This window comes from Pleurodeles waltl, chromosome 2_2, assembly GCF_031143425.1.
Source record: "Pleurodeles waltl isolate 20211129_DDA chromosome 2_2, aPleWal1.hap1.20221129, whole genome shotgun sequence".
NCBI lineage: Eukaryota > Metazoa > Chordata > Amphibia > Caudata > Salamandridae > Pleurodeles > Pleurodeles waltl.
The window spans coordinates 1,071,927,109-1,071,947,769 of NC_090439.1; the positions used below are offsets into that span (position 1 = coordinate 1,071,927,109).

The 20,661-nt window shown below is 43.9% G+C and overlaps 1 protein-coding gene across 13 annotated transcripts in view; it reads right to left on the reverse strand.

Annotated features, from left to right (window-relative positions):
- Positions 1–12,004, reverse strand: part of PTK2 (protein tyrosine kinase 2) — a 758,583-nt gene extending 746,579 nt beyond the window's left edge. For 7 of the 13 annotated variants that reach the window (XM_069220817.1, XM_069220814.1, XM_069220815.1 and 4 more), the window contains exons 1-2: positions 11,744–11,855; positions 1,851–2,006 (exon numbers count right to left, since the gene is read on the reverse strand). In XM_069220817.1, the coding sequence (XP_069076918.1) occupies positions 1,851–1,980 (130 nt within the window). In that variant the 5' untranslated portion in view covers positions 1,981–2,006; positions 11,744–11,855. Of the gene's footprint in view, positions 1–1,850; positions 2,007–11,056; positions 11,301–11,743 lie in introns of those variants that run through there. The other 6 variants (XM_069220825.1, XM_069220826.1, XM_069220824.1 and 3 more) reach the window with 6 other exon arrangements.
- Between the last annotated feature and the right edge of the window lie 8,657 nt (positions 12,005–20,661).

Genomic DNA, 20,661 nt, shown 5'->3' on the forward strand with positions numbered 1-20,661 from the left:
AAATTACCAGATGGCAATGTCCTTTTACAATACGTTGATGATCTCCTCATTGCATCTGACACACGTGAACAATGTCAACAAGCCACACAACAATTGTTGTCACATTTAGCTATACATGGACATAAGGTTTCTTTACTCAAGTTGCAATATTGTCAACAGGAGGTATCCTACTTAGGGCACCTCCTGTCGAAGGGGGGTAGAAGACTAGACCCACAAAGAAAATCAATAATTTGCAATTTACAAAGCCCACAAACACAGAAAGATGTTCGAGGTGTTGTAGGTATTACCTCATATTGCAGACAATGGATACCAAATGATTCCCTCATAGCAAAACCTTTGGTTGCCCTCACTCTCAAAGATGTTCATGTACCCACCACTTGGAATGATTAATGTGAAAGAGCCTTCTATGAACTGAAAAAGGCTTTGTGTAATGCACCTGTGTTAGCCACCCCAGATTATCAGAAATCATTTACCCTATTTGTACATAAAAACAAAGGTTGCAGTCTTGCATTATTGACACAATCACACAGAGACAAAAACAGACCATGTGCTTATTTTTCATCTACCGGAGACCCAGTAGCACAAGCATTGCCACATTGTCTCAGGACTGTAACAACAGCAGCAGTACAACAGAGTGAAGGATGTGTGTTTGGACATCCATTAACAGTGATGGTACCCCGTGCTGTCAATGTCCTACTGAACGAAACACAGACACAACACTTGACAACTGCAAGGTTGACAGGCTACAAACTCACTGTGCTTTCTCTGCGTATAACAATACGGAGATGTAATGTTTTGAACCCAGCAACTATGTTACCTTTACCTAATGAAGAAGTGTTACCAGAAAAAATACATGACTGTATTATCAGAACAGATCAAGAGACCAAAGGTAGAGTAGACCTCACTGGCAGGCCACTGGAGGAGTGAGATGGCGAATCGTATGTTGATGGTTCCTGATCGAAATTATCTGATTTGACCACGGTTGCAGCCTATGCTGTTACTATGTTACAGACTATAGGGGAAAGCAACAAGAAACCCTACAACTCTGCACAAGCTGCGGAATTGATAGCCTTGACTCGGGCATGTGAATGGAGTAAAGACTTGAGAGTTAATGTGTACAATGACAGTCAATATCCGTTTGGTATAGCACACTCCTTTGGTAAATTATGGAGAGAAAGGGGCTGTATGAACTCTCACGGAACACAAATACGTCATGGTGAACTTATTTTAAAATTACTAAATGCTTTAACGTTACCTAAGAAATTGGCTGTGGTAAAATGTTCAGCTCACAAGAAAATTGAGAATGATGTAGGAAAAGGAAATGCATTTGCAGACAGGACAGTGAAAAATACTGAACAAGCTGAGTACAGTACCATGTATGTGGCAGGGACAGCTACATGTTTACCAGAAGTTGGCACGAGGAACCTGACAATAGACTGCATAAAGGAAATTCAGGACGCAGCTACTCCGGAGGAACTTGCTGAGGGGTACATTTGTGCCTCCTTAGATAGTGAGGGATGTTGGGTAGACAAGACAAAGAAAAGGAGATGGATGTTACCTAATGCTTATGTGAATGCCATAGTTTCCTCAGCACATGTACCTGCACACATCAGCGCTCAATGAATAGTGGATACATTGGATCAAGTATGGCATAACAAGAACATACCAAAATATGCACGCTCTCATGTACAAAGGTGCATCCTATGCCAGACATACAATGTAGGAAACAGCACACTTGCCCCTAAAGGAAATGCTGCACCACCGGACTTACAATTCTAAGTCCTGCAAATGGATTTTGTAGAAATGGAACAAGTGAACAAGAAAAGATATATGCTGGTGGTAATATGTACCTTCAGTCGATGGGTGGAGGCCTATCCCCCATCGGGCTGTTCTGCTGGCAGTGCTGCCAAGGTCTTGATGAAGGAATACTTTCCCAGATACGGCCTGCCTCGAACAATTTGGAGCGACAATGGCAGTCATTTCACTGGGCACATAATGGATCTGGTCTGTAAAGGGTTGCAGATAAAAACAGAAATTTCATTGTGCCTATCATCCGCAAGCAGCAGGTTTAGTGGAAAGCTAAAATGGTACCTTAAAGAACAAATTAGCTAAGATATGTGCTGGGACAAAACTAAAATGGCCAAATGCACTGCCTATAGCTTTATTGTCCATGAGAAACACACCACATTCTAAAAACAAAGTCTGTCCTTGTGAAGTAATAATGGGGCGACCTGCTATGTTTTGGGTGTACCTAGGACAAATAAATTTTTGATATAGACTACCTACTGGTTCTAGACTATTGTGTGCAGTTAACTGAACAATTGCGTTGTATCCACAAACAGGTCAAAGAGGCCCTGCCCAGGAGACTTGAGGACTCTGGACACTCCATCAAGCCAGGAGATTGGATCTTTGTAAGGAATCTCCAAAAGAAAAGGAGCATTGAATCTAAAAGGAAGGGGCCCCTGCAAGTTCTACTGGCCACCCAGACCGCTGTGAAATGGGACGGAAAAAAAGAACTGGATTCATGCATCACATGTAAAAAAAAAAGTGCCCTTTGCCTTTACCTTATGACCAGTGGGTATTAGACAATTGCCCGGATACCGAGACTGAGCACATTACATACCAAGTTTCTTTTGGGAATGGAGAAGTGATGTTAAATGGTGAAATAAGGACACCAGAGGAACACACTGACAAATCCACTTCTCCCCATGAACTCTTTAATTCTGAGATATATGGACCTAGGTATGATTTGAGGAACAGGGCACAGCTGAACTATAAAGAGACTTAAAGGAAAAAAACAGTCCCAGGAGGGATTGCACCCCATGCCGGTGGTCAAGACCACCAACGTCCGGACCAGTACATAAGCTTGCCCGTGAGGCTTGGAAGTAAAGGACACTGGGGATTATTATATTGTTTGTCTGTTAGAGTAGATAGGGAAAATGGCTAAGTATGACAATATCCCGGAGGAGAGAAGGGTAATGAGCAAGAAAAGACTGGGTATCAGAATATTTGCTGCATTGCTTTTTGTTTGTTTACTTATATTGGTTGTGTTTCTATTGCTTGAATGGTACGTTAGCATACATAAGAGGTTCTTCCCACCACTGTTACCCCTCCAGAACATCACTTCATAACTTTAGAACCCACAAGGAGGCCCACAGAATAAATTATATGAATAATACCTTCATTAAAATATTGGGAGCAGCCCAACAGGCCTATAACAAGTCCAACTGTTACATTTGTGGTCTGTTGCCTCATTCTACTGATACTAAAAGTTAATTTGTTCCATTATCTTTTACCAAAAATGGATCGCGTAGAGCTTATTATAAAATTTCCAAAGTGGTTAGTTCAGCAGAGGACAAAAAAAGAATAATTGGACACTTACCCTGGTATAAAACATAGCCAGAATATGCAGGGCTGATAATATTACACACAATGGCACCGCCCTAGAAATGGAAGAATGTGATTCCACAATAGTCCGACTGGTGGAGTATAAACAACGCAATATTACCAATTAAAAGAAACCTATATCCGTACTCCCTCTAAAGGGTAGACTATGTATCCGTGCCCATGGCACTCGTCCTATGGGTAATAGTGATTGCTCCATGGTAATAACGTTAAACTGTACCAGGTGTCCCTTGCTTGTACCGTCCACAATTACATACTTTATATTTGGAACAAGTGCCTATACTTGGTTGCCAAAGAATTGGTTGGGCACTTGTTTTATTGCTTTCTTGGTACCTCCCGTCCACCCTGCCCCACCAAATTACCATAACGATCATCGATTGCAGAAAAGAGAGGTAAACCAAAGAGACACTGAAGGGGAGGTAACAAAGGATTTATTTTTGGGCCTTTTCTTTCCAGTGGGAGCATGTCTCACTAGTAGAGACATAATAAGACTTACACAAATAGTTGAGGGTGTCATAGATGAGACTGCAGGAGCCCTGGCTAACATAACTGTTGAAATGCAAGCCAATAGGTTAATGACCCTTCAAAACAGGATTGTTCTAGACACCATCCTGGCTGACCGTGGTGGTGTTTGTAGGGTTATAGGGTCTTCTTGCTGCATTTAAATACCGGATAACGCTCCCTCAGTACAACTGGCCATAAAATGTGCACAGAATAGCTGCCGAGATACACCAGGAGACAGGTACCTGGTCCCTTTCAGGATGGTTCTGGGGCATACTTTCCACACGGGGATGGAAAATATTTATTGTATTGCTTATAGCTGCTGGTGGAATATTGGGATTTCTGTTTTTATATCAATTGCTTGCCTATGATATGTTCCATGTGCGTATCTGCTTGTCGACCTCCTGCTGTTTCAAGAGAAAGGCAAAACATGTTATGAGACGTAGGCTTAAGGGAAACGTGTGTGATTGAGTTATAGACAAATTGTTCGCCTCACTGCAAAAAGGGCAGTTTGTGGAAAATGGATTTCTTAACTTGCTGTGAGGGCTCCATTGTGTCTAACCTTTAGCTCCACTTTTATATGCTACAAGCAAAATTGTATGCCTTCAGTAGCCGTGCTCATTTTTTTTTAAATGTGCTGGTTTCTTAGAATTGCACTTGAAACTTTGCAGATGGCCAAACCACCCCTTGTCCTCAGAAATGTTATTTCTGTGCTTGAACATCCTGTGCTTGTGGTTCGACAGTGTTACAGGAAACGTTTGCTTGAACGTGTTTGGAAATTATGACGCATGTATAGTGTGGTAAAGTGGGTACTGCAATAAAGACATAGCAAGGGGATGGGGGGGGAAGAGGTCAGTTGCACTTGGCCAGAGAGAGTCATGGACACTCTTTGGGGGTGACCCACTGCAGCGAAATAAAATGTTATCTTGAAGCCTGCTCCGAATCCTTGTATACTATCTTGTCGACATTCAGCCTCCTACAAAAAGAGGCTCTTAAATGCATCTCACAAACTCTACTCTGATGGTCACTAACACACACTGCATGTCTACACAAAGGCAGGTCAGGGGTTTGCACCTTTTCATACATTGCTCCCTAAGACCTGAAACAACCCCCTGCAACACATCAGAGCCTCCTCCTCTCTTCTGGACTTCCACAAGAAGCTGAAGACCTCGCTCTTCAAGTAAGTCCTTCTAGCCTTCTGGTCCAGCCTCTAGGGCCTGGATATCCTCACAGTTTATAAGTGTGCTATAAAAACACTGATAATGTAACAAACAATATAATGTGTGCTCTTTGCCCTACTTCATTCTATTCGTCTCAATCACAGCCTTGGATTGTTTTGTCAAGCAGGCAATGGCTACAAGAAGTCCACAAGCCTCAGAATGGGATGCGAGTTTGCAAAGATTTCCTAAATACACGTGAGAGTAAGCACGCTCTTGCAGCTTTGTTGGCCAGTCTGCTTCTTCTGGTGTGTGTAAAGCAGTGGGGGGTATGCAGGCGAGTAGGCAGACATTGGTCTGCAAGGGAGGAGGGAACCAAAGACTAGTTAAAACGGTAATATCACTACCTTATTTTAAAAATGTATTACCAGCACAAAACATTTTGTTCAAGCAAGCGTTTTCTGGTATCAGAATGCACATCTAATAAAAATGAAAAATTACAATTTATAGGTAAAAAAGTCTACAATATACAGAGGAGGAGACAGCAATTAGTGGATATGAATGTTGTTTCTGCTTCTTCTGGAAACTTTGCCTCCCATTGACAAAACCTTAAACAACTCTTCAGTGGATCTTGGAAAGTTCACTGAAGATTGATGAACACTGAAAGGATGGGAGCATAACCTCAAAAACGTACATTTTCCTCCACTTGCAAAGGGAGCTTTGGCTCATGGACACCTCAAATTTTTCTGGACTGGCTTTTTAGGGGTGAAGATGAAAGAAATATATATAGGTACCCAGGTAAATGCAGACACAAAAGCTGAATTTTGGCTCAGACTGCAATTGATTGCTTGTCATTTTTGCACCGGCAGCTATTACTAGGGCCATCGATCAAATAAGGACCCACAAAATCCATTCTGTAAAATAATTTGGTGTCCTTCTGGGTCAAACTTTGGCTTGCAACAGCAGGGTGAAGACATTCCAACCCCAGAAAAAGCATATGCGACTCTAGGAAGAGTGCAAATTACTTTTGTCCCCAGCATAAAAACACGGCCTCAGGTCCAGAAACTCAACTTCAAGACCGAAAGCTGATAGGCAAGATTTGTATTAACCCCTACACATAAAGAATTAACTTTCGCTCTTCTCTGCCCACTTCACTGAGTACTGTGTACAGGGTATTGGGAAACCTTTACATATCCCTGTTAAGATAACATAAAGGGCCATAAGATAATTTTAGATCAAATGTACCTAAAGTACCAATAGCACTGACACAATGGCACTTTCGGGGGGTAAGAAAGCACTTAAGTAAAGTGTCAAATAAACACTGCTTGGGCATAAACTGATTTTATGTATTCACATAATGTCTGTGAGGCCATCCATTGTATGTTATTGAAATCATAGACTTTTTGTCCGCATGTAATATTGTAAATGATCTTTATAGGCAATCAAACTGAAGCCCTTTTTTCCGTATGGTCTTGGTAAAGCCATTTGTATTGGAATGGCAGCCTTTCACAACTTTGGAAACTCTATGAGACCACCTGTTGGCTGCCAGTGGAACTGCAACATGTGAGGTCATAAACAAAGTCACTAAAGAAGTTTTTTCTGTACGGGAGTCTGCAGTGGAGTAACAGGGTACTGCAGCTAATCACTGCGAAGAATTGCTAATTTTTGTTTTAAATTTAGAGGAATATGTGATCTTAATAAAGAAACAGTGTCCCTTTATCAAAGGGTACTAGAAAAGAGCACCTTCCGAACCCTGCAAACGTTCATAGGGTCTTAAAAGGTCCTACAATGTTTGGTTTACATTGAGAACATGTGGCCCTTTAAAATAGTGGGATGAAAGCAGTAGCAGCTTGCGGGCTCGGAAGGGGTGAAGGGGAAATCGGGAGGAAATAAATATTATTATTTTTTTAAAACACTTACCTTCTCCGACGCCGCACTCTGCTGCTTCCTCGCTGGTACTGTAGGCACAGGCTCCGAGCCTGCCCTGTGCCAATCCTGACGCTGCTCAGGGCGGACGCCCCCAGGCAGACTGAGAGCCTGTGTAGGTTCTCTCCAGTCCAGCAGCCCTGTGCCCATGTGCGTTTGGTCGGCCAAACACACATGCGCTGTGAGGAGGAGTGTGTACTCCCCCAGTGCACGTCACCTCCGTGCCCCGCCCCCTTTGCCAGAGAACCATCATAAACACAGTTTACCAGAGAACCATCATAAACATAGTTTATGATGGTTTTCTGGTAAAGGTTTTGCAGTTGCTGGAGGGGGGCAAAAGCCTCCGCCATAACGGAGAGCCGCCACTGGATTAAAGGCTGGTGTATAGGTACAGCCCAACCTACAGATTAGGCTATACATGATCGAAGTTGCTAGTTCCCATCGGGGGGTTGATCTGTCATAAATCCGTGCTGGAGGCAGAATTGTGAAATCCTAAAGCATTTCGTCCTCGTTCCATAGGAAAAGCTTTATCCTTGCAGTACTTGCCAGGGGAGACAGAATATCAGCCGGTAGATGCCAGCGAGCGACCTTTAGAGAAGTGTCAACATAAAGCGCCTTCTAAAGGGGAAAGATGAACAGCACAACATTCCTGGAGCAGAGGGGCAGCCACATTCTGCACCTCGAACGTGTGCCTGTGGCTGAACTGAAGAGATAATACAACACAAACCAAACACTTATAATGTAGGTACAGTTCTAGTCCCCGGCACAGCAAAATCTGGTTAACTGGCGATTTAACCAGCAGGCCTTCCTCAATTAGTGAAATTGTTATATAAATCAAGGCAGCCAATACTTTCTGCAGGTTGCTGGTGCTGCTATTGTCCATAGCAGACGATCTACTGACATCTCCCTCGGGTGCTTTATTTTCTGCTACAACACCGGGCATCACGAATAGGTGCACTCATCCGGAGCACCACGGTTAAGATATTTAATCTTCAATGTCAAGGTGACCATCCACAAAAAGCGTGGGCAAGAACCACCAGAAGTACATCTTAAAGGTTGCCAAAAGCACCATCCGGGAGAGTCTTTAACGGGCACTCAAGCATTTTGTAGTTTCCTTTGCCAGCAAGAGCCAAGACAAACCACCCCTGTTTGGCGTCAGGGGGGGGGATAATATTCTCCATCACGACCCGATAATCACAAAAACAAGATACTCAAGACAGTTACTAGAAGGTTTGGAGTGCAAGCTTTTAAAGTACAGCTGGTCAAACACAGGTCATTTGTAATTTAATTTAGGAGGTTAGTTATTAGTTACCAATTTGCAACTATTTCTGATTCCACTTGCAGGGATTTCTTTTGTGGCTTTCAATTTTCCATGTCTATTTGGCCCCACAAAGTTAATCACTTCAATTAATGAATGATGTAAGTGATAACTGCATTTCGATTGGGGCACTCAATAGCTTCTCAGGAGACTGATAACAATTTAAACATAAAAACAACAGTAAAAGGTGAGATGGCACGAGCAACATATATTTGAATGGGAAAATAACCTATTAAAAGTAATTGTGGACTGCAAGAGTAGGGTGAGGAGATGGGCTGGTGCAGTTTCTGCAGAGACTTGGTCTAAACTTCAGATAACGAGTTGGAATACATGAGTTTCTCATCTTTTGAGCTTAATAAAAATGAGTAGTCTTGAGAATGCCACCTTTGTACCAAAGATATAACCGATACAACTTAATTTTGAGGAAAGCCTTGCATTCTGATGCGTGCGACCAAGGGGACTTTGATGACTCTAAAGTTGTGCCAAGTTCAGGTGTGTGATTTTAGTTTGCCCCACTGAGGGGCAGATGTGTCCAGCAAACTCCTGCCACCATCCGCAAAGACAAAGCTATATTTCATCCTCCCTTACTAGAGACATACCTCAGTTCAAGTGTGAACTACTGTATAAAGGTGTTATAAGATCTTGCGCTGGGATTCATCTCAATTCCCATGAAGACACCAACACATACCTAGTACCGTGCCACCACGCTAGCTAGTCAACAAACAAGAACGTATGTTCTCGTAAAGCCAGGGGACGGCTGAGTGGTATCATACAAAGTGCAGAGCACACACACGACACCTTTGGTGGCGACAGGTTTGGTGAAGTATTGGAGAAGAAACCGTATTGTAATACGGCAAATAATATTTTCACATTATTTTTGAAAGGTAGACAGCTGAGTGCCTGACAGTATAGTCTGCCACAACGTTCATTCATTTCAATGTAGCCAAAACCTTAACAGTGGAACTATAAGGGGTGTGTTGCAAATGTTGTGGTGCACTCGTCCAGCGATGTACAGTTCGATAACACTCTGGCCAGGAGATTTAAAGCCATTATGGAGCATGTAAGAAGACCTATATAGCATGTTTCCCCAACTCCAATGATGCTAAATCATAATTACCACAATAAAAGTAACACTTTTTAAATTTTATATCCTGAACAAAAAGTTTAGCTAATCCAATACATCCCAACTGCATCTTTCCTTTATGGTTGTCAGAAATTCAGCTGGGTGGCAAAAACATGCAATAACATGGCTAAGACACAATATTACTATTTTGCTGCTTTGATAGTGACCATTATCACAGCACTGAGCTGTAATTCAGTCATGATTAACAAAAATAAACGTCTTCTTGTAGTGGTAACAGGGTGATTGGATAACCATAAACTTGGTAATGACAGAGGTATGATGACTATAGTTGCTACTGGGAGCTATTGCCTATGTTTTGCCAACCATGACCACAAACATGGTTAGGCCTTAAGATAATAACAAATTATGACTTACTGAAACATGTGTGCACATCCGAGGGGGAACGTTTTACTTGTAATACAAGTACATTTCATCCAAAGTTTCCTCACAGTAAAAACTTTTTAATAACGTTTAAAAACAAAATACAAGTCCCATGAATAGTTTTTCAGATTCTGATGGAGTCACAGCTGTGTCCCAGAATTATTCAATGGTACTTGCACTTTGTTTTAAAACGTTATTAAAAAGAGGATTTTAAAATAAAATGATGTTACAATAAAAGAAAACGCTAAAAGGGGCGAAGGTGTATGGGTCGAATAATACGTAGACAGTTGATACTGGCTCCCCGCTGATCGTTGCAACATATCAGTTTTTTGGGGTTACTGAATTAGTGGGTAGTAGCCTAGCACATGGCAGTTCACATCTGTAAACCATCACAGAATCAAAATACTGAAACATACGAAAGACCAATGACCGGGCCGGTGCTACAAGAATCGACCAATGTCGCGTCTCTAGATGACCTCAGGATCTCTGGTAGTTGCCACAACCTCAGCTCTATGTATCGCAGAAAGGCGTGATTTTCCCCAATCAAGGTTACGCATAAACTTGCTTGGGTTCGTGAAGTCAATCTACAGACGAGCAGCAAAAAGTGAAGGAGTGGGCGTGCGTATAAACACAGGCAAAATACGATTTTTTTAATTTAAAAAAAGCGAAATGCGAGCGGGCAACTTGAAACCGGTGAAGTTAGAGAGCTCAGAGTTCACTAAAATACAAAAGAGCATGACGTTTGTGCGCCAACTCGCCTCACTTATGGAGTGCTCACTGATGACTCCCACAGATGTGAGGCTTTTACGACCATCGACGTAAAATTATGGAGAAAAAAAAAACCTTAATTTCATGCACGCAGGGCTCAAAAATCACCGACCGGAGCGACTAAGTCTAGGAGGGAGGAGAAAAGTGAGAAATCGTCATCAAGTGCGAGGGCGTCCTAGACAATGTGTAATTCTTGAACCCTTCATATAGCGCCCACATGAATCTGACCTCGGGCGCCCTGCTGGTCGCTTTTTACCGAGTGCGTGTGAGTTTAGAAAGTTATGTTGTGAGTGAAAGTTCTCTCACCAGCCTCGAAATATTACTGCTCGTCGCACAATGCACACAGTTCATTAAAGTGCACAGAGTTCATCAATGTTCACTACAGATCAGCGAATTTAGGAACTAATACATTTTAGGGGGGTAAACGCAAAGCTGGGACACAGCAAGGATGAGGTATAGTAAAGGAAATTAGCTCACCCACAAAAAAAGACGTCAAGGCTACAGAGAGCTTTCCTGTAAAGACGGGGATCCGCCTAGCTCGTGTTTATTAGCTGGGCGCTTCCAAAGCCCCCTGCCTTCTCCCCCATCTAGGCAGAGACAGAACCGGTCCCCGGTCCTGACCAAGAACACATTCCTACACTTCCCGGCGCTGGGCAGCTCACCAAGCGTATCCCCGGGCGAGCACCTTCCAGAACCGCACAAAGCAGCTGCCGTCCCCGTCAGAAGGGCTGGCACTGCCCACTGCCGCGCGTGCAGCCCTCTCCTGCGAGATAAATGCCAATGTGCAGCTAGGTCCGGTCCTGCCACCCCACCCCTTCCCCCCACACACACACATCCTGTTGGATTTCCCAGGCTCTTCCTGGACACAGCACGGTGAAGGAACATGTCAGGGTGGACACTGCAGAGCGCACCCCCTCCCGGCCCTGCTGCCAACACACGTTTTGGACCATTTTCCTCGGACTAAAAAATAAATAAAATCAGAGTACAGCATGGAAGCACAATGGGAGAGCTCCTCCGCCACTGAGGGGAATGCAGCAAGCATCGGGGATGGGGATGGTCCTAGGAGGGCAGACACAAGCGCCCCGACAGGGGGTGGCACAGAGCCACGTGCCCACCCGCCCCCTCTCGGCGGGGCTCTCCCAAGACCCGGCGGGCTCTGCTCACCTCCTATCCCGGACGGTGCTGGGCAGGCTCCGGGGTCCCCTGGCTCCGACCCTTCCCCGGTGCGCGCTCCCCGCGCGCCTGGCTCAGCCCGGGTGCCCCGTGGGCTCGGCCCGCGCTCGGTGTCTGGAAGCAGCCGCCGCCGGGTGCCCCCGCGCCTCCCTATCCGGTGCGCTCCTGGCTTCGGCGGCAGCGGGCCCTCCTCGCTCCCGCACCGCGCTGCAGCCTGGGAAGCGTCATCCCGGGAGCGCTCCGCCCTCTCCAGGCCCGCCTAGCGCACAACATGGCGGCGGCGGGGAACCCCTCCGGGCCGGGAGGGAGCGGCGAGGGTCGGCGCCCCGCACCCACCCTGCGGGGCCAGGGGCCACCCGTGCCCCTAAAGCTGCGGACGCTTAGCAGTGATTCTTGCACCTGGACACAGCTCGGAAGCCACCCTGGTTCCCTCAAAAAAGAGAAACAGAACTGCTCAAACCCAGGGCCCTTTTCATGTGTAAAATAAACTCAGGCCATAAAGACACGTTTGTGGCAAAGACAGGAGGCCTGGCTTCTCTGTCAGCAACAGTGTTTCATCAAGGATTGAGCAGCGTGGGTGAAGGCAGGACTCACATGTTTCATATTGTCTCGTTGCATTCTGTAATTTGTAGCGGTCTTGATCCCTTCAGAGAAGAAAGAAGACACCTCACCAAGCGCTACACACATCGACGTGAGGAACTTGAGCGCCCTGTGCTGTTAGAATGAGCCAGTGGTTTCATGAGTGGATGAGTGAATGTGTATTTGTAAACTGCAATTATATTTAGCACATACGTGTTATACAGCAGGGAAACAAGTTTTCCGTAGGTACCATAGAGCTGACGTAATACAGAAAATATTCAAAATCTAGTATTTACTTAAAATAAATCGCCCAAAACATGCATCCACATGGTGAAAGAAAAAAAGTCTACCATTGTTGCAATTAAACAGTTCAAGAAATAATCAGTGCGAAAATAAAGGGCAAAGTAATATTTAACGGTCGAGTGCGTGGATGAATAAAGTGGTAAGACTGTGTGTTTTGTTTATCCTTCTCTTTCCACTAGTACTAGACTTTTTTTTTTCTAAAAAAGATTAACACGTGCACAGAAAATCACTATGCTGCCTCCAAAAAACAAATGCTCATTCATGGGCTGTAAAGAGCAGTCAAACACGTCACAGCCTCTAAAAGTCAGGCACTCATTCAGACTCAAGCACCTTTACGGCTGCAGCAGCACGTGCAAGAGTGCCTGGCACGAGCTGTGTACATCCTTTGGAAGAAGCCGCTACCTTGCAGTGCAGAGAAGCCCCACCTTGCATTCTCTCGACTATCCCTCACAGCTCCGCCTGTAGAGGAGACCCGCCTTGCAGCCTTCCCTGCTTTACTAGCAGCTGTGTACTTTCTCCACAGAATGGGGCATCCAGCGCCATGAAGCAGTGGATGTTTATGCCATAGTGGGGATGTGTACACAAAGGACAAGCAATCAGACGCGGAGCCAGACGTTACTAGCTGCACAGTTATAGACTAAAGAAAAGCAATGTAGTTCATTGGAAAGTAGGGTCAGCATTTCCACTGCGGCCGACCAGATCAGTCTTTCTGTGCATTTGAGGTTTGAAACAAAAACTATCAGGATTAACTTATAAATTCAATACAATTATAACCTTGGCGTACATTAACAATACTTACGTGTTAGACCAGAGAGAAGCAGATTTATCTCAGAGACGTTTTACACACCAAGGGCCAGATGTAGGAACCGTTTTGCATGTCGCAAACTGCGAAAAACGCAGTTTGCGTCATGCAAAACGGCAATCGCGAATCGGATTCACATTTTGCGAGTCGGTACCGACTCGCAAAATGTGAATCCGACTCGCAAATAGGAAGGGGTGTCCCCTTCCTATTTGCGACTCGCACCGCAATGCAGAATTGCTTTGTGACCGCAAAAGCGGTCGCAAAGCAATTCGCAGTTAACACCCACTTGAAGTGGGTGGTAACTCATTCGCAAACGGGAAGGGGTCCCTTTGTGAATGTCGCTAAAAATAATTTTTCAGAGCAGGCAGTGGTCCAATGGACCACTGCCTACTCTGAAAAAATGAAACCAAATGGTTTCATTATTTTTTTGTATTGCAACTCGTTTTCCTTTAAGGAAAACGGGCTGCAATTAAAAAAAAAAAAAAAACTGCTTTATTACAAAAGCAGTCACAGACATGGAGGTCTGCTGTCTCCAACAGGCCACCATCCCTGTGAGTGCAGGGACTCGCTATGGGGTCGCAAAATGCGACCCACCTCATTAATATTCATGAGGTGGGCCTTTGCGACCCCATAGCGAGTCGCAGAAGGTGTTTGAGACACCTTTCTGCATACAGTTTTGCGAGTTGCAAATAGCGAGTCGGTCTGACTCGCAATTTGCAACTCGCAAAATTTGAGTTTACTACATCTGGCCCTAAGTCCTATTGGCTAGACCACTCATCGGTTGCAGCAGTTGATTGTGTAAGACGGCAGGATATTGCAGAGTTGGCCCATTTACACTATTCTGAATGCACAAACAACTGGCAAGGCTGAACAGACGAACCCACAGACAAGCAACTTTCACATGGCCGCTGCCATGTTGTTGAATGTACGCTGTTACCAGCTATGCCTTTACCACACCTGTAATACTAGCTGTTGACCTTTACAATGCCTGAGAATACGTCATGGGCCTTTACCACACATTTTTTTATGTATATATATCACTGAAAAAAACAAAGGTTACAGGGACGTTATAGTTCGGTTCTGAATTTACTCGAACAAAACCATAAAAATTCAGCAGTTAAAGTTCTTTAAAGTAACTAAAACTCACTCCCTAAGGTAACCATAACTCTTGTGCTCTCCATGCACAGTTGTCTCATCAATAATTGTCTTGCAAATTTTGCAGTGAGAATATGAAAGATGGCATAGAACATGTCATCAGTTATCACATGTGGAGTAATTAGCTGTGCATGGCGAAGGTACGAGTTATAGTCACCTTAGGGTATGAGTTTTCTCGAGGCCTAAGGTAACTATAACTGCTAAATTTCTATGGTTTTGTACGAGTAAATTCAGAACCTAACTAGAACGTCCCTGTAACCTTTGTTTTTTTCAGTGAATTTCTATGTTTTTTTATCGTATAGTAATTTTCTTTACTATACGTTAATCCAACCACTGCCGTGCACGGCCTTTGGCCGTGCGTGGCAGCAGTTGGCCACAGACCAACCCCCTATAAGCACCCAACCGTGCACAGCCTTCTCCCGTGCACAGCAGAGGTTGCCCACAATGGCTGACCTGCAGCAAGACCCTGCTGCCAACCCCCCTAACCATCCAACCCGATGCTGTGCATGGCCCTTTGTGCATGCACTGTGGAAGTTGTCCGTGGCCTCTGGGTGTGAGAATAGGTGTGAGAGGCTGTATCTGGGGGCAGGAGTGGCTGTCAGTGTCTTGGTGTGAGACTGCATACATCAATGTTTTAGTGGGTGTGTCAGTATGTGCATGGGTCTGTGAGTGGGTGCATCAGGGTGTCAGTGGGTCTGTGAGTGAGTGTGTGACAGTCTGAGTGGGTGCATGAGTGTCTGAGTGGGACTGTGAGTGAGTGCGTAAGTGTCTGAGTGGGTGTGTGAGTGGGATAACTGAACGAGAGACGCAAAGCAAAAGAAAGTGAGAGGGAGAGAGATAGAGTTTTTAAGTCTAAGATGTCTGATATACTTAGAAAGAGTTATTTGTTTCCAATTTAAAATCAAAAATGTAATTTTTCTTTTTAAATATAATAATTTTTTTTAATTAAAAATTGAAACAAGTCCAGCTGGTCTCAAACCCTGAAGCTCAGTGTGACGGTCTGCGACTTTCACACTGAGCTACGGTGCTTTTTCATTTTTATGTTTATTTTTTTTTAGCCCTTCATGGCTATCTGGGGCAGTGAGGGAGCTTTTAAGGGCTCACCCGCTGTCCCTCCTTATTTTTTTTTATTTTTATTAAATATATAATAAAAAAATAAAAAAACACCCTATATAAGCTCCCTGCTTGCTGAAGCATTTCATCTTTGTCCCCTGCACACGTGCAGGGGATAGGGATGAAAACTCTGCTGTTTAAGAGCAGGAACTGCTTTAAGGGTCCCACTGTCAAACAGCAGAGTGTTTGCTGTGGTTAGGCTGCAGCGCTGCAGCCAAGCCACACCAAACAGCTATGTCCTGGGGGTGGGCATCCCGGGACATAGCAGGAGCTGGCCCTGGGGGGTAGTGGTCCCCAGGGCCATTTGAGGCTCCATGAGGGGGGCCGCGCCCCCCTCCAACGAGAATAGCCCCGGGAGGTGGTGGTCCCTGGGGCTGACCCACTTTCTTTTTTTTACACTTTACCACAGGGGTGATGGTCCCCGGGGTAAAGGGGATGTAGCATGTATCTAATTAAAAGCCCTGGGGGGTGGTGGTCCCAGGGCACAGGGTCTCCCATGCATATAGTTTCATTAATGCCCGGGGTGGTGGTTCCCAGGGTACCGGGGCCCATGGGCCCCCGCATATATTTAACTAGAAGCCCTGGGGGAGTGGTGGTCCCCAGGGCAGCAGGGGTCCCATAGGGACCCCTTCACTTTTTTCAAGCTTTGCCCCGGGGGGAGGTGGTCCCCGGATGGCCACAGGCCCCCCTACATATATTTAAAGCAAAGCCCTGGGGGTGGTGGTCCCTGGTATGTGGGCGGGGCACGGGCCCTCGTATATATTAAATTGAAAATCCTGAGGAGGTGGCGGTCCCCAGGGCAGCGAGGGGACCACAGCCCCCTACATATAAAAAAATAAAAGCTCCAGGGAGGTGGTGGTGGTTCCTGGAGCTGTGGATGGGGGGGTAGGAGGCCCCCCTCACTAAATTTTTAATGCCCCCCTCACTAAATTTTTAATGCCCCTGAGACCTGGCCCACCCGGGGTCCTATAAAAAAAACACAAGCATGGGAGGCTGCGCTTGTTTTTGTTTTTCATTTTTTTGCTGAGAATGTCTTGTATTTGTGGGGAAAAAATCAATTAAAAAAAATGTTTTTTTTGCTCTGAGGAGGCACTCTTGGACTAGGTGCTAAGGGGTCAGGGTGTCTCTACCCTGGCCACTTTTATTTTTACTTTTTTCTGAGTCCCAAGTGGCTGCCAACACGTCCTGGTTTAAAGTGTTGGTAGCCAATCAGAGCTGTGCATTTCCATGCACAAGCTCGCCTTTGTTCGCGAATACTTTGCGGCCAGAGATATACAAATTTGAATTTCCCTAAATTTCTCAAAAACTACTGAACGGATTCTTTCCAAATAAGCAAAAGTGTAATCTGCGTACCAACAGCTAGCTTTCTGCTAAATTTGGTGTAATTCCGTTCAGTGGTTCGGCCTGTAGTCGTGTCTAAAGAATCTTATGGAAATTAACATGGGAAACTGTAAAGATCACTCTTCCACGTCTTCTTTTGGAATCCAATTTTATTGATAGTTAGTAGTAACATGACATCTTCAGCACGGCTCCACCATTCAGCCTTCTCTCCTCCCAGTCTTCTCCAGAGTCCGCCTGTTCCATCTGCCTCACTGTTCCATCTGACCTCACTGCTTACATCATGACATTCCACCCTTCACTAGACACATCTTTATAGGAGATATCTCCACACATCTCCCCCATTACAATACATAAATAACATAACAAGCATAATAATTTTTTTTCCCTAGATCCTAAAAGAAATATATACATAGAGAGTAACTAACAATAGATCCTAATTGTTTTACAAAAAAAAAAACAATAAAATAAAAAAAAACATAATTCACAGTTTAACGATTAATTTTACACACACTACCCATACTCCTTGATGAACCATTGTCCAAGACTACTACATTTCGTTTAACTTCCTTCACTAACTGAGGAGTAGAATACTTACTATCCCCTTCTAAGACAATTCCACCTTTCCTTGTCACCACCCAATCACCCCTCTGTATGTTACAACGCTTCACACCCATTCTTTTGTTACAATGTTGAATGTTTTTTCTTTGCATTTTTTTTACATTTCCTTTTACCAACTCTCTATATACTATCACCGTTCCTTTTATTTTTAACCACACAGGACACTCTTTCACACCTGTCTCTCTCCCTTTTAAAGTTACAAATGGTGACACTCCTGTTACCGAATGTGGAGTTGTACGGTATGTCCATATCATTTTGTTTAACTCCCTTCTCCAAGGAAGATGATTGGCCAACGATAACTGAATATTCTCCATTACTATACGATTTACCCTTTCTACCAAACCATTGGCCTGTGGATGGAACAGAGCAACTCTCTCATGAACGATCCCCATTCTCCGTTAATAATCAGTCCTTTCCAATGACACAAATTGTGCGCCATTACCTGATACAATAGTTTTGGGAATCCCTTCCTCCATGAAGGTATCTTCAAAGAATTCTATAACTTTCGAGGTATTTACCTGATCAATCATTTTGACAACAAACCATTTAGTGTGATAATCCACCAACAACATTTTGTACCTACTTTTCGCACCCAACCTGGCAATCTGACCTATAAAATCTACTGCCAGCTTCTCCCAAGGTCTGTCTGGAAACTTCATAGGCACTAATGGGGCTTGCCTTAGTACTTTAGTTTTGTCACTATTAGCACATGCAGCACAATTCTTAACTGTTTCCTCCACTTGCTTATCCATCCCTGGCCACCAAAATGACTGTCTTACTTTTCTCTTCATCATTCCTCGACCTAAATGTCCTTGGTGAGTGATATCAATGATGCATTTTCGTACACCTTCTGGAGGAACAATTTGATTTCTTTTCAACAATTTTCCATTCTGTATGCTTAACTGATCCCTCATTTTGAAATACACAGCCACATCACCACTTTGTTCATCTTCATTCCTCCAGCCGTTAACCACTTTATCCTCCACTTTCCTCATAACTGAATCATTCGCTTTCGCACTCTCCCACTCCTGTACACTTACAGCCAACTCTCCCAAAACTGTTCCTATGATACTTCCAATTCCTTCTTCCACATTCTCATCCACTTTTATTGGCATTCATGAAAGGTAATCTGCTACCACATTTAGTATTGTATTGTATTGTAATTTCTGTTTCCTCTGACAAACTATATCAAAATTGTAGTCCATCACAGACAGCAACCACCTGTTCTACCTTTAAAAACATACGTTAATGGCTTATGGTCCGTTCTTAATCTGAAGGGTAATACCCACAAGTAAAATCTAAAATGATTGATTCCCCAGCAACAAGCTAAAGCCTCCCTTTCTATCACGGAGTATGAGACCTCCACACCTTGCAACCTTCTTGAAGCAAAACCAACTACATATTCTTCTCCTTCTTTAACTTGCGTCAATATTGCTCCAATGCCTACATTACTGGCATCAGCGGTTACATACGTTTTTGCAGTCACATCAAACACTCCTAAAGTAGGAGCTTTCAGAATACACCTCTTTATTTCTTCAAAAGAATGCTTACATTCCTCATTCCAATCATACACTACGCCCTTCTTCATAAGTTTCCTCAAAGGTTCGACTATTTCCGTAAAGTTCTTTATGAACTTTGCACAGTATTCTACAAGTCCTAAAAATGACCTTAACTCATCCTTGCAACCAGGTTCAGGTGCCTGCTCAATCGCAACCACTATACTTTTCTTGGGTCTAACACCACAACTACTTATAGTGTGTCCTAAATACATTACGTCCGGTTTCCGAATCTGACATTTTTCCTCCTTAATAGTAAAACCTCTTTCTTTTAATCTACACATTACCTCTTCAAACAAAAGATCATGTTCAGATTCACTGCTCCCCACAGTTAATATATCATCTTGGAAGCACAATACCCTAGCCATGTCCCCAAAAATATTTCTCATTATCCTCTGGAACACAGCTGAAGCAGAGGCCAGACCAAAAGGCATCTTCTTGTAACAGAAAGCCCCTAAAGGCGTCACAAAGGATGTCAGAGGTCTAGAATCCTCGTGCAAATTTACTTGGTGATAAGCAGATGACATGTCCAGAACAATAAATACACTCCCTTTTCCTTCTACAGATAACAGCTCTGAAATGTTCGGTAATGGTTGCCTGTCAACCCATATGTTTCTGTTTAGATCTCTAAGATCAATACACAGACAAATCTTTCCACCATCTTTCGGCGCCACTACAATTGGAGCAAGCCATTCCGAAGATTCAATAGGTTCAATAATGTAATATCGTAATAATTTATCCAGCTCCTGCTTCAGAGGTTCTCTCATCAAATTTGGAACATTCCTTACTTTATGAACCACAGGTTTTGCATTTTTCTTTAGCACAATTTTGTGAGAAAAACCCTTCAAGAGACCGAATTTTGATGAAAAGAGTACTGGGTGTTTTGTAATCAAATCATGCTGTGGCTTTACGGTCACTTCTTCCATATTTTTTTCTTCTGTAAGCATCACTGGCTCTTTGGCTTATGGATCTAGAACTATGCCCAAGTCTCTTTAATGGCGCCAACCCAATAGATTTGTCCCATAGTCCGTGATATACACCTTTTCTTGAACAGCTCTACCCTTAAAGAAGATTGTCATTGATCGCATTCCAATCATCTCGATCCTTTTTACAGCATACCCTAAAGCCTTTATATCTGGTTCCATCAAGTACTCATTCTTTGAATTTGTCCATTCAGCTTCATACACTTTCTTTGAAACGAGTGTGAACAAACTTCCAGAATCCACTAACAGTTTGACTGGTACATTGCTCAATAATACTTGAGCATGCGGTTTTTCCAATACATCAGTGCTCTCCATTTTGGCTTGTTGAATTGACAATTCCAAATGTGAATTTCCACCTCTAATGTTGCGATCACTAAGACCTTCATCCACAGTCAAAATTATTTCTTCAACACTTTTGCGCACATCTTGAATTTCCTGGATTGTCCTGCCATCACCGTT